General features: G+C 47.9%; 1 protein-coding gene across 1 annotated transcript; it reads left to right on the top strand.

Moving 5' to 3' along the window:
• Positions 1–1,553: 1,553 nt before the first annotated feature.
• LOC309381161 (stonustoxin subunit beta-like) lies at positions 1,554–12,169 on the top strand. The gene is made up of 3 exons (XM_081931732.1): positions 1,554–1,798; positions 7,315–7,452; positions 9,155–12,169. The coding sequence occupies exons 1-3, from the start codon at positions 1,621–1,623 to the stop codon at positions 10,912–10,914; spliced, it is 2,076 nt and encodes a 691-aa protein (XP_081787858.1). The 5' UTR covers positions 1,554–1,620; the 3' UTR covers positions 10,915–12,169.
• The last annotated feature ends 38 nt before the right edge of the window (positions 12,170–12,207 follow it).

Here is a 12,207-nt window from a genome sequence, read left to right as displayed (position 1 = left end):
TGGTGTTTTGGTTTTGGTTTTGGTTTTTTACCAACCACCAAAATGGAAACAGTGAAACCCCCCAGGAGGCTGATACGTTGGGTATGCAATATTCAATAATATACATATTCAATAATATTCCATAATAACATATTCAACTCAACCATATGTACTCTTCTATATACCTTAACACCTCTCCTTCCACAAGGTTTATTTAACTTTTAACATTTTAATTGCCCCAAATTGTTCAAACCTACTCAAATAATTCAATATCTTCTCAAACCAATCCTCTTTCTCACTGACCTTAAACCCTTTCATTCTATGTATCTTCACAGTTAGGTATTCAAAAATTATAATATTATTCAATTTTCCCCTCCATTGGTTCACCCCTAGTTAACTGCGTTTTTCCAGTTACTCGCTATAAACTAACTGGCTGTAGTTACCATCAGTATTACCAATTTGCATTCCTCTTTTGTTTTTAACTCTGTTCTACTCAGGCTAATAAAAACCATTAATTTAGATATTTCCACCTTCCTTCCCACAATTCCCGATATTTCTATACCAATCTGTTTCCAAAATTCATTAAGTAACGGACAATCCCACCACATATGACTGTACGTTCCCATCACTCCACATTTCCTTCAGCAATTCTTACTTCCAGATTTTGTAATATGGTACAGTATAACCTTAGTGGTGTATAATCCCATTTTTGTACCAGCTTCAACCCCTGTTCCTGGATTATCCTAGAGGTCGGAACAAAGGGTGGTTGTGGAAAGATTCTTTCCCAATCTTCATCTAAAATCTGTTCCTGAGTATCTAAGCTCCAATATTCTTCCAAACTTTCCTTTGGTGATTTCCCTGTGGGGTGAATGGTGACCCCCTCACCCTGGTCCCCTGGTCAGTCCCTGGATGGGAGACCCACTGAGAAATTCCCATGTGCTTTGCCTTGAGGTTCCCTATCGGAAAGGCGCTCTGTGAATAAATGCAATATTGTCAGGAGGCGGGTTAATTTGGATGTTGGGAAAACCCATTCCTGGTATGTGTGTGTCTTTGGAAGCTGGGAAGGGTAGAGAAAAGAAAAGAAAAACCTTTATGCAGCACATAGTTAAACCCTGGAACTCCCTGCCGCAGGGGATTTAGGCAGATTTGTGGAGGATTTAGGAGATTTAAACCTGGAGATTTAGTCAGATTCGTGGAGGGCCTTCAGAGGACGGCCTTGCCGTGCGCCAGAAGGCCAAGGAGAAACAAGCTGCGCCACCTCCCAGGCAGGGCCCCCACCCAGAGCTCGTGAGGCTGAGCACAGGCCTTATCAGGGTGGAACACACAACATATCTCAAGGGGAAAACTTGCACTTTTGTAGGTGAAGCGGCTTGGGAGTCTGGCAGGGCTCGGATCCGTGGCTGCAACGTTGGGGCGCAGTCCACTTCATGACAACGGATTAAATTTGTGGGGTCCAGCTCCTCGTGGGCCCTGCCTCACCCAGTGCTAGCTGTGGGGTGTATATATTTTTGTTTTGGATCCCGGACGCAGAAGGCAAGGCCCAGGTCTGGAATTCCCAGGTAAGAAGCATCTGTGGGGAATGGCATTCAAGGATGGAGACTGGGCGCAGTTCAGAGAGAGAAGGAAGGAGCTGCCACTACCATGAAGTCCTTGACCCACACCTACTCTAGAACAGACCTATCTGGATCTAGGAACATTGGGACCTCCAGGTTCAGAGGAAGTCTACCTCTTGATGCTGGGGGAGAAACAACAGGAGGGGGCTCTGGGCTTCGTGTCCCCTTGGCGGGTCTCCGAGATGCATCTCATGTAGTAGTCTGGGGTTGTTGTTTTTGCTAAACTCTTTGATTATGCAGTCATATCTCGGGTTACAGGCGCTTCAGGTTGCGTTTTTTTGGGTTACGGATGTGCCAAAACCCGGATATAACCCGTTCCGGTACTTCCAGATTTCAGTGTGTCCGTATCCTGAAAAAAACGGGTTACTTCTGGGTTTGGGCAGTTGCGCATGCGCAGAAACTCTAAATCACACTTTGCGCATGCGCAGAAGTGCCAAATCGCATGTGTGCAGACGCTGTGCTGCAGGTTGTGAACGTTGCGGGTTGCGATTGTGCCTCCCGCATGGATCACGTTCGCAACCCGAGCGTCCGCTGTCCTCGGCTCCTCGCCTCCATGCTGGCCACTGAGCTGTTTTTACAGCCTGTTGGATCTGAAGGGTTTCTATTGGAAACAGCTTTGCCTGTTTTAACTGAGAAGTGGCACGTAAATGCTGTAAATATATTAAGTCCTTTTGGCTGGTCGCTGGCAGAAAGAATTGTTGGAACTAGATTGAATTTTGGTCCAATCCACAGAGGCGTTTGCCCAGTTTTTCTGAGACCGCCATGAACACATTTATTTACGAGGTTAAAGAGGGAGCAGGGCTCCTCCAGGGCTGGATTACGTTGAGAATTCACACGTCCAGCTAGGGTATCTCATTCACTGCCCTGCCTTTGCAGGGTCTGTTTCAGCTGTTCCTGCTGATGACATAGAATCATAGAGGTGGATGGGGGCATCAAGGGTCATCTAGTCCAACCCCCTGCGACGCAGGAATAATCATAGACAGGATCCTTCAAGTGTTGTGGCTGACCCCATCCTCTCTCGACCCTTGACCCCGCTTGGCTTCTTCAAGCTAGGCAGGGATCCTGCATGTGTGGCTGGCTGGGTCCAGGCTGCTGTCAGCGTACCTGTGCTCAGAGGAAACACGGTGGCCTAGTGGTTAGCATGTTGGAATAGGACCTGGGAGAGACCAGGGTTCAAATAGACCCACTTCGCCATGAAGATCCCTGGGTGATCTTGGGGACAACCAGGGCTATTTTTCTAGATAAATAAATGAATCTCTCCTTTGTTCTCTCCACTGGAGAGGAACCGGAACTAAATTCTGCCAAGTTCCAGCTGGGGGGGGGGGGAGACCCTGGGGCTAACTCTCAGACTAGCCCACCTCACAGGGGTCTTGTGCGGATAATATGGAGAGTGCGGCCATGCAGGGAACCTTGAGCTCCTGCGAGGAAAGGCGAAAGACAAACACACCTGCCTGTGTGACCTCCTTGGAGGAGGAACTGCCTGCCTGCCCTTAAGGAAGCCCACCTTGCACCCACTGTTTCTTGACAATGTCTGATCACGAAAACTCCCTTTTGGGGGAAGGGTCTTGAAGGAGTCCTGGGGGCCCGGCTGCAGGCCCTGCAGGGATGAGGCCGATAATCCAGACCCCAAGCCAGCCCTGGGGCAGGACCTTTATTTGGGAGAGGGACAATGGGAGCATGACGGGTCGAGTTCCCTCCATCTCTCAGCAAGTCCTCTACAGCTTGGGACGAGGTAACCTCAAAGACACCCCTGTAATAATAATAATAATAATAATAATAATAATAATAATAATAATAATAATAATTTATTATTTATACCCCGCCCAGCTTGCTGGGCTTCCCCAGACACTCTGGGTGGCTTCCAACAAAATATTAAAATACTGTGGGCTGCTGCTGAGAACCTGCTGGTGGCACTGGACACACAGAATGGTAGAGAGGTAAGGGACCCCCAAGGGCCATCTAGTCCAACCCCTTGCAATGCAAGAATCGCAGCTCAAGGATCCCTAAGCAGCCACCCAACCTCTGCTTAAAAACCTGCAAGGGAGGAGAGTCTGCCGCATCCGAGTTACACTCTCACAGTCAGAAAGTTACTCCCAACGTTTAGTCGGAATCTCCTTTTTTTGCAATTTGGATCCATGGGTTCGAGTCCTACCCTCTGGAGCAGCAGAAAACAAGCCAGCTCCATTTTCCATGTGAGGCCCTTCAGATATTTGAAGACGGCTCTCACAGCACCTCAGTCAGTTGCACAGATTAGGAACTTCCTTCAGTGTGGTGACACCTGACGTATAAGGCAGCAGACCCTCCCAGTGCCCCTATTTTCCAGGGACAGTCTCAGATTTACAGAAGCCATCCCAGTTACTGATTTGACCTGGAAGGTCCCGATTTTCCTTTTATTGTTGTTTAGTCGTGTCCGACTCTTCGTGACCCCCTGGACCAGAGCACGCCAGGCACTTCTGTCCTCCACTGCCTCCCGCAGTTTGGTCAAACTCATGCTGGTAGCTTCAAGAACAGTGTCCCACCATCTCGTCCTCCGTCGTCCCCTTCTCCTTGTGCCCTCCATCTTTCCCAACATCAGGGTCTTTTCCAGGGAGTCTTCTCTTCTCATGAGGTGGCCAAAGTATTGCAGCCTCAGCTTCACAATCTGTCCTTCCAGTGAGCACTCAGGGCTGATTTCCTTCAGAATGGAGAGGTTTGATATTCTTGCAGTCCATGGGACTCTCAAGAGTCTCCTCCAGCACCATAATTCAAAAGCATCAATTCTTCAGTGATCAGCCTTCTTTATGGTCCAGTTCTCACTTCCATACATCACTACTGGGAAAACCATAGCTTTCACTATACGGACCTTTGTTGGCAAGGTGATGTTTCTGCTTTTTAAGATGCTGTCTAGGTTTGTCATTGCTTTTCTCCCAAGGAGCAGGCGTCTTTTAATTTCGTGACTGCTGTCACCATCTGCAGTGATCATGGAGCCCAAGAAAGTGAAATATCTCACTGCCTCCATTTCTTCTCCTTCTATTTGCCAGGAGGTGATGGGACCAGTGGCCATGATCTTCGTTTTTTTGATGTTGAGCTTCAGACCATATTTTGCGCTCTCCTCTTTCACCCTAATTAAAAGATTCTTAATTCCTCCTCACTTTCTGCCATCAAGGTTGTGTCATCTGCATATCTGAGGTTGTTGATATTTCTTCTGGCAATCTTAATTCCGGCTTCGGATTCATCCAGCTCAGCCTTTCGCATGATGAATTCTGCATATAAGTTAAATAAGCAGGGAGACAATATACAGCCTTGCCAAATCCTTTCCCAATTTTGAACCAATCAGTTGTTCCATATCCAGTTCTAACTGTAGCTTCTTGTCCCACATAGAGATTTCTCAGGAGACAGATGAGGCATTCCCATTTCTTCAAGAACTTGCCATAGTTTGCTGTGGTCGACACAGTCAAAGGCTTTTGCATAGTCAATGAAGCAGAAGTAGATGTCTTTCTGGAACTCTCTAGCTTTCTCCATAATCCAGCGCATGTTTGCAATTTGGTATCTGGTTCCTCTGCCCCTTCGAAATCAAGCTTGCACTTCTGGGAGTTCTCGGTCCACATACTGCTTAACGATTTTCCTTAGGACATCCCTATTTTCACTGGAGAAATGTTGGAGGGTACAACTCAAGACTGCCACCTACAACTGGGGGGTTTTCCATTCCTTTGGGCAATCCCAGTTTAGGATGGTTAATTCCCTGCACCCAGCTGCAGGCAGCGTTGTGACCACGGGAATGTTTTCATTACGGGAGATTGCTTTTATTTATTTTTTTGCCATTGTTTTTATTGATTTTCATATTATATATTTATACATCCTTACAATATTGGTAACCTAAAACTCTCAGGTTTGCCACTTCCCTCTACCCCTCTTCTGGTTTTCTTGTTTCCACACTATAATATTTACATGTTGATTTATATCAGCATACTGTTCATAGCTATACATAGTTCTTTCTATAATCTCACATAGAATGCGCCATCATTTATACGTTGCAAGGTTTCTCTCAGACCTGCCAGTGTTCTTATATGTAAACAGTGTTTCTCAAGGTAAGTTATAAATTTCTTCCAGTCTTTTTGGAACGTCTGGTCGTCCTGCTCACAGATTCGTCCGGTCAGCCTGGCTAATTCTGCGTACTCTACCATCTTTGTTTGCCATTCCTCAATAGTCGGCAGATCTTGATGTTTCCATCCTTGAGCTATCAAAACTTTGCTTTTATATGACGTGTTTCCTTGCTGGGCTTTTAATGTCAACCAGTCTAGAAACTCTGCTAGCAAAATGACTCTGAGGATAACAATGTGGGGTTCTGCTGCGTTCTGGACCGTTTCCAAAGGCAGCCCTCTGCAGAGCACACTTTGCTGGTCTAATCTGGCCAGCCTGCCTGCCTGCAGGGGCCAGATCCCTCTCTCTTCCAGGAAGGGTGCAGTTGGCACAGCAGTGCAAGCAGATAAAAAAGGCCCTCTGGTGCCCCCTTAGACTCCATCGGCAGGGCTGGGTCTATCCGGGAGGACCTGCTTCTTAAGAGGAAGTGAGATCCCACTGCTCCCCCCATCCAGAGGAGACCAACCATTCCCCCCCCACAGGAACCTGCTCTGCACTGAGTTGTTCCATCGAGCTCAGCAGAGTGCAGGACGGACTGGCAGAAGCTTCCTGGGGTTGCAGCCCCCCCCCCCCAGCAATGCCGTGAATTGAATCTAGCACCCTCTGCATGCGACGCTCAGTAAGACCGCAGTCCTTATGAATGAATAAATGGCAATTTAAATCGGAAGATAGTTTTGCACGCCACCCCAGTCTGCAAACGGTGTGAGATTCCAGGGGTTCCAGGCACTTGCCCAGAACTCTGTCATGAAATTCTACTCAATATTGATCCAGATCAGAACTCCAATGTATACTTAGTGGAGTAAGAATAGACCAGAGGCAATGAATACTTTATCCAGCAGAGCTTCACTGCTACTGAAGGCAAATGAGCATCATGGCCACAAATCTAATGCATTCAGGATTGGCACTGTCCATCAGAAATCCAGTTAAACTTACAATAACTTATAATAAGACTAAAACCTTAATTATAAGCATACTATGTACAGAACACCACGCCAGAAGGAAAAGAGACAGAAGGAGAAAGTGAAACCCAGGCTCCTTCTGGCCTTATTATTGTAGTCAGCATGACCGTGACAGAAGAGATAAGAGAACCATTTTAAGCCAGTTGTACTCAGCTTCTCGGAAGAAATAACCCAAACATCATGAACCTTCTGCTTGTTTCTTTAACACAGAGAAGCTCCCGGAAACCCTCTTGAATTAAGTAGAATAGGAAAGATCTCTACACATCAGATCAATACTTTCTGCACCAAGAGATGCAAACTGACAAACTCCTGTTTCTTTTTGGAATAAGGCACAATGGAGAAAAGAGGAGACTGAGAGGAGGCGTGACAGCCATCTTCAAATATCTCAAGGGCTGTCACATGGAAGAGGGAGCATGCTAGGCTTTTAGCTCCTCTGTGGCGCAAAGCACAGATCTATCAGGGGCAAAGCCAGGTGAATCTTGGAAGCTGGAAAATCCTCAACCACTTTTGGTCAACGTAATGGAGGGAAAGAGAGGAATGGCCAGGTAGTCTTCCCAGGAGGACTCGGTTTCTCCACCTTTTCCTCTTGTGCTTCTTTAGAACTTTCACCTCCTGCCGTTCTTTCCCTGTCCCATCTCTTGCAGAAAAGCCACCCCTGGGCCCAGGCAGCAACACGGGTGAAGCAATGGCTGAAGAAGAGCAGGTGATCGAGATGGCAGCTCTCGGCCGCCCATTCCAGCTGGGGATGCTCTACGACTGCCGAAGGGACAACCTCATCCCAGGTAAATGGACGATCCCTCTGCCTCTCCCGGTGCCCAGAGATAAGGAGATTTTCTGGCAAACCACCATGAGCCATTATGGGGGCTGGGTAGTGGTGGGGGTGGCACCCCCCTTTCCTCTTAAACCCTCTAAGAAGGTCTCAAAGGTGGTGGCCGGAGAGTCTTGGGATTTTATTTGGCCATCAACATTTCAGCTCCAGTTTGTGGTGTTGTGGTGATGCCACTTTCTGGAAGGCGCCAAAACTGTCATGGAATTCTACTCTTATTGATCCGGAGCAGAACTCCAATGTTTAATTAGCAGAGTAAAAACTTAAACACGTTGCAGGATTCCCCAAAAAATAGACCAGAAGCGATGAATACTTCATCCAGCAGAGCTTTATTGTTACTGAAGGCAACTGAGCGAAATGGTCACAAATCCATTCAGGATTGGCACTGCCCGTAAGAAGTCCAGTTGCAGCAGACTTAACTTAAATTTACAATAACATAATAAGATTAAAACTTAACACTACATACAGAACACCACACCAGAAGGAAGAGCTAGAAAAGTGTGAAACCCAGGCTCCTTCTGGCCTTATGATTACAGTGGTACCTCGGGTAACAGACACTTCAAGTTACAGATGCTTCAGGTTACAGACTCCGCTAACCCAGAAATAGTAACTTGGGGTAAGAACTTTGCTTGAGGATAAGAACAGAAATCGCACAGCGGCGGCAGCGGGAGGCCCCATTAGCTAAAGCGGTACCTCAGGTTAAGAACAGTTTCAGGTTAAGAACAGACCTCCAGAACGAATTAAGTTCTTAACCTGAGGTACCACTGTATAGTCAGCATGACCGTGACAGAAAGAGATAACAGGACTGCATCTCTGAAGGAATAACCCAAACATCATGGACCTTCTGCTTGTTTCTTTCGCACAGAGAAACTTCCCATATCCCCTTGAACTAATTAGAATAGGAAAGATCTTTACACATCAGATCAATACTTTCTGTACCAAGAAATGCAAACGGACACAAACCTGTTCTCCACTTCCTCTAAAGTTTTCTTCTTTCTCCTCAACAGAAGCCTCTGCTTTTCAGCCTCAAGTGCAGGAAGGCAGGGAAGAGATCAGGGGTGCAGTCACTGATTTTGCTGCCGGGACCACATAACACTGGTTCTGAGAGATCTGCATTGGCTCCCAGTACGTTTCCGAGCACAATTCAAAGCGTTGGTGCTGACCTTTAAAGCCCTAAACTGTGCACCAAAACAGCTGGAGAGGGCTCTTGATGGCTATTAGCCATGACGGTTATCACAGATGGAGGCAGTACTGTGAGAACAGCATCCTGGACTAGAAGGGTCCAGCAAGACTCTTATGCTCGTTTACATCACACTGCCCTCACTCTCCATTGGACTTCACTTGCCATCAGTGATGGTAGCACGTAGCCAAATCTAGCATCTGGCCAGCCCCCGTGAGGACAGGATCCTGGACTAGATGGGCCCCTTTGGCCTGATCCAGCAGATGCTCTTCTGATGTTCTTATGTTGCATAAGTCTTTATTGTCTCCCAGTAGCCAAACCTAGGAAGATGTGGATTGTCATATTCTTTTGCAACCGCAATAGAACTGTCTGCATACACATTGGCGAAGGGATTGTGCATAACAGAGCATCCAATATTTCACATGCAATTCCACGTCCCATTGCACTGACCTCTCGCCGCGTCTCTGTTCAATTGCAGGCGTCACTTTGTGGGATCCAGGGGTGCTGAAGGAGAACATTGATGCGCGGCCACAGCCCAACACTGCAACGCATGTCATTGAATCCGACATGACCTCCCGCAAAACCCATGCACTGAATCTCTCAGGATCATTGAAGGCCAGTTTTTTGGCAGGGTTGGTCAAGGTGGACGGATCAGCCAAATTTCTCTTGGATGCTCGGAAGTCCACACGCCAGGCCCGAATGACCCTCCAGTACTCGGCCACCACACATTTTGAGCAGCTGACCATGCACCAGATGGGGCTGCAACATATCACTTACCCAGAGGTCTTCAGCGAAGGGCTGGGCACCCACGTGGTCGTTGGCATCCTGTATGGAGCCCACGCCTTCTTTGTGTTTGACCAAATGTCTTCTTCCTCTGAGAGAGTCCGAGATATTCAAGCCGAACTCCACTTGAAGGTGGTCAAAGTTCCTCTTGTTTGCCAAGGAAAGGAAGAGACCAAGCTGAAAGGTGAGAAAGAGGCTGTGGCTGAAAAATTCAGCTGTACCTTCCATGGGGACATTGCACTAGAAAGCAACCCAACCAGCTACGAGGAAGCCTTGAAAGTCTATTCCAGCCTCCCCAAAATGCTGGGTGACCAAGGGGAGAAGGCAGTGCCTGTGAAGGTCTGGCTGTACCCACTGAACAGGCTGGAGTCCAAGGCTGCAAGGCTCGTGCGTCAGGTCAGCTCTAAGCTGATCTCTGACATCGAGGAAACTCTGGAGCAGCTGGAGGAAGTCGACAGGAGGTGCAACGACCTCCTGGAGGAGCCAACTGCCACCGTCTTCCCAGAAATCCATAAGAAAATCTTGCAGTTCCAAGATCTGTGCTGGCAGTACAGGCGGGCTTTGCAGAAGCAGGTGGCAGGGCTCTTGCCTGCGATTCGTGCCGGAGCAGAGCAAGAAAGTGCCTTGGGGGACACCGTGAGGAAGCACCAGCAGTCGGCGTTCAGAAGCCAGTGGCTCCACAAATTCCTGGATCTGAAATTCCGAGAGATCTATTACGTCAACTTCTTCCTGGGCTTGTCAAAGGGGAAGGTATCCTCCCAGGATGACGTGGTGAAGAGGGTGCTCGATCACAAAACTGACATCGTCGTTGCATTTACATTCACCTCATTGCAAGTGAAGGAGCCCTACTTGGAGAAGTTAAACGCAGCCTTGGATCAAGTATCCGAACTCAAGCCAGAGACTTCTGCAGGAGACAAGAGCTTTGCTCCGTGGTTTGAGGACGAAGACCTATTAAAGAGAGTCCAGAAGGCGGCCATGGTCTTTGCAGAATACTCTCTGTTTTCTCAGCCTGGAAAGGCTCAGTTTGTGGTGACCTCGCAGGCCGATAAGAGTGATCCAGGTGCCGTGATCATCAGATACCAAAGTGGGTCTCTGTTAGGAACCAAATTAGACCTTCTCTCTAAACCTCGCCCCCTGCTGGCAGATGCTGTCTCCTGGGACCGGTTCCAGCTGACATTTAAGCCGGCAGAGTCTGAGAAAGGGGTGATCTCGGGATATTATGTCCAGCACAGAGTTCTGGGGGAGGAAAAATGGGTGTTTGTACACATAAAAGGCAGTCAGGAAAAGTTTTGGGTCACAGGACTGAAGCCAGAAACAAAATATGAATTTAGATATGCTGTAGAGACCAAAACAGGCCTCAGTCCGTTCAGTGATGTGAGCAGAGTGGTGACGACCTGCCATTCAAGCCCCCCAGGGAAACCAGCCCTGAGGCCTAGTTCCTGCTTTGGCAAGTAACTCCAGGTCACGTGGGGGAGCCCCAGCTTTGTTGCAGCCAGCATTGTGATAAAAGAGTACAAGGTGCAGCTCAGGAGAAGAGCAGGCGGCAAATGGGAAGAGCAGAAAACAGGAGAGAAAGCTGAGAGCTGTTGGCTCCCCAAACATTCTCTGAAGAAGGTGGCCGCTGTTCGGGTCATTGCAGTTTACGGAGACGGGTTTGAGAGCAAGCCCAGTGAGCAGCTGGTCCAAGGGGAGTTTTAGATGGGACCCGTCTTTGGGTGGGAGATCCCCCTTGTGCTGCCTTCCTCCAGTGCATGCCATCCTTTCCTGATGTAGTAGGAAAGTTACGCTGTTATATGCATTGATGGATAGCCCAAAATGACAAGGCAGTCAAAGTGGTGGAAGGTGGTGGACTCTCCGTCCTTGGAGGTCTCCAAGCTGAGGCTGGATGGCCATCTGACCAGGATGCTTTAGTTGAGATTCCTGCATTGCAGGGAGTTGGGCTAGATGACCCTCAGGACCCCTTCAAACTCCATGAGGGCTTGTCCACATTTGTCCCATGTCAAGAAAGCATGAGTCCAAGCAGTTTCCCCCCTGCCTCCCTCCTTTCCCAGGGAAAACCCATTCTTTAGCTAGATCGAAGCAAACATCAATCTGTAGAATACCCAGATTGCTGTTTGTTCCAACAGAGCTCTAAAGAGTGGTTTTCCCCAAGGGAAAGCAGAGGGACCAGAGGATGTTTGGATCAACCCTGAGCATGAAGAGGATGTTGAGCAATAGGATAAGGTGGAGGAGGATCTGCTTCCTTGGACTGTATTAAGAACGTGCCCAGAATGTTGAAGACCCTGGAGCAGAATGGGGAATGCAGAAGGTCTAAAGCAGGCTTCCTCAAACTCAGCCCTCCAGATGTTTTTGGCCTACAACTCCCATGATCCCTAGCTAGCAGGACCAGTGTTCAGGGATGATGGGAATTGTAGTCTCAAAACATCTGGAGGGCCGAGTTTGAGGAAGCCTGGTCTAAAGAGATAACCGAGTACCTTCAACACAAACACAGCAATGTCCTCGAGTGCATCTCTGGATGGCTGGAGGAATTGTGGCGTGAAGGGCACCTACCACCACCTTTGGTGGAAGTGCACGGTGGTGCAGCAGTTTTGACAGAGGGTTTTTGGTGAAATAAATTAGATCCCAAAAGAAAATGTTGTTCTTGCCCCAGTTGGTATTATTATTATTATTATTATTATTATTTATTAGAGAATAAAAATGCAAAATAAAAGATTTGTTGAATTACTTTCTTATTGCTGCAGGACTGTC

This window comes from Podarcis melisellensis (assembly GCF_964234715.1).
Source record: "Podarcis melisellensis genome assembly, chromosome: 12".
In the NCBI taxonomy this organism is placed as follows: Eukaryota; Metazoa; Chordata; class Lepidosauria; order Squamata; family Lacertidae; genus Podarcis; species Podarcis melisellensis.
Note: the sequence above shows the minus strand (reverse complement) of the source record. Positions and strands in the feature narration are given on the sequence as shown.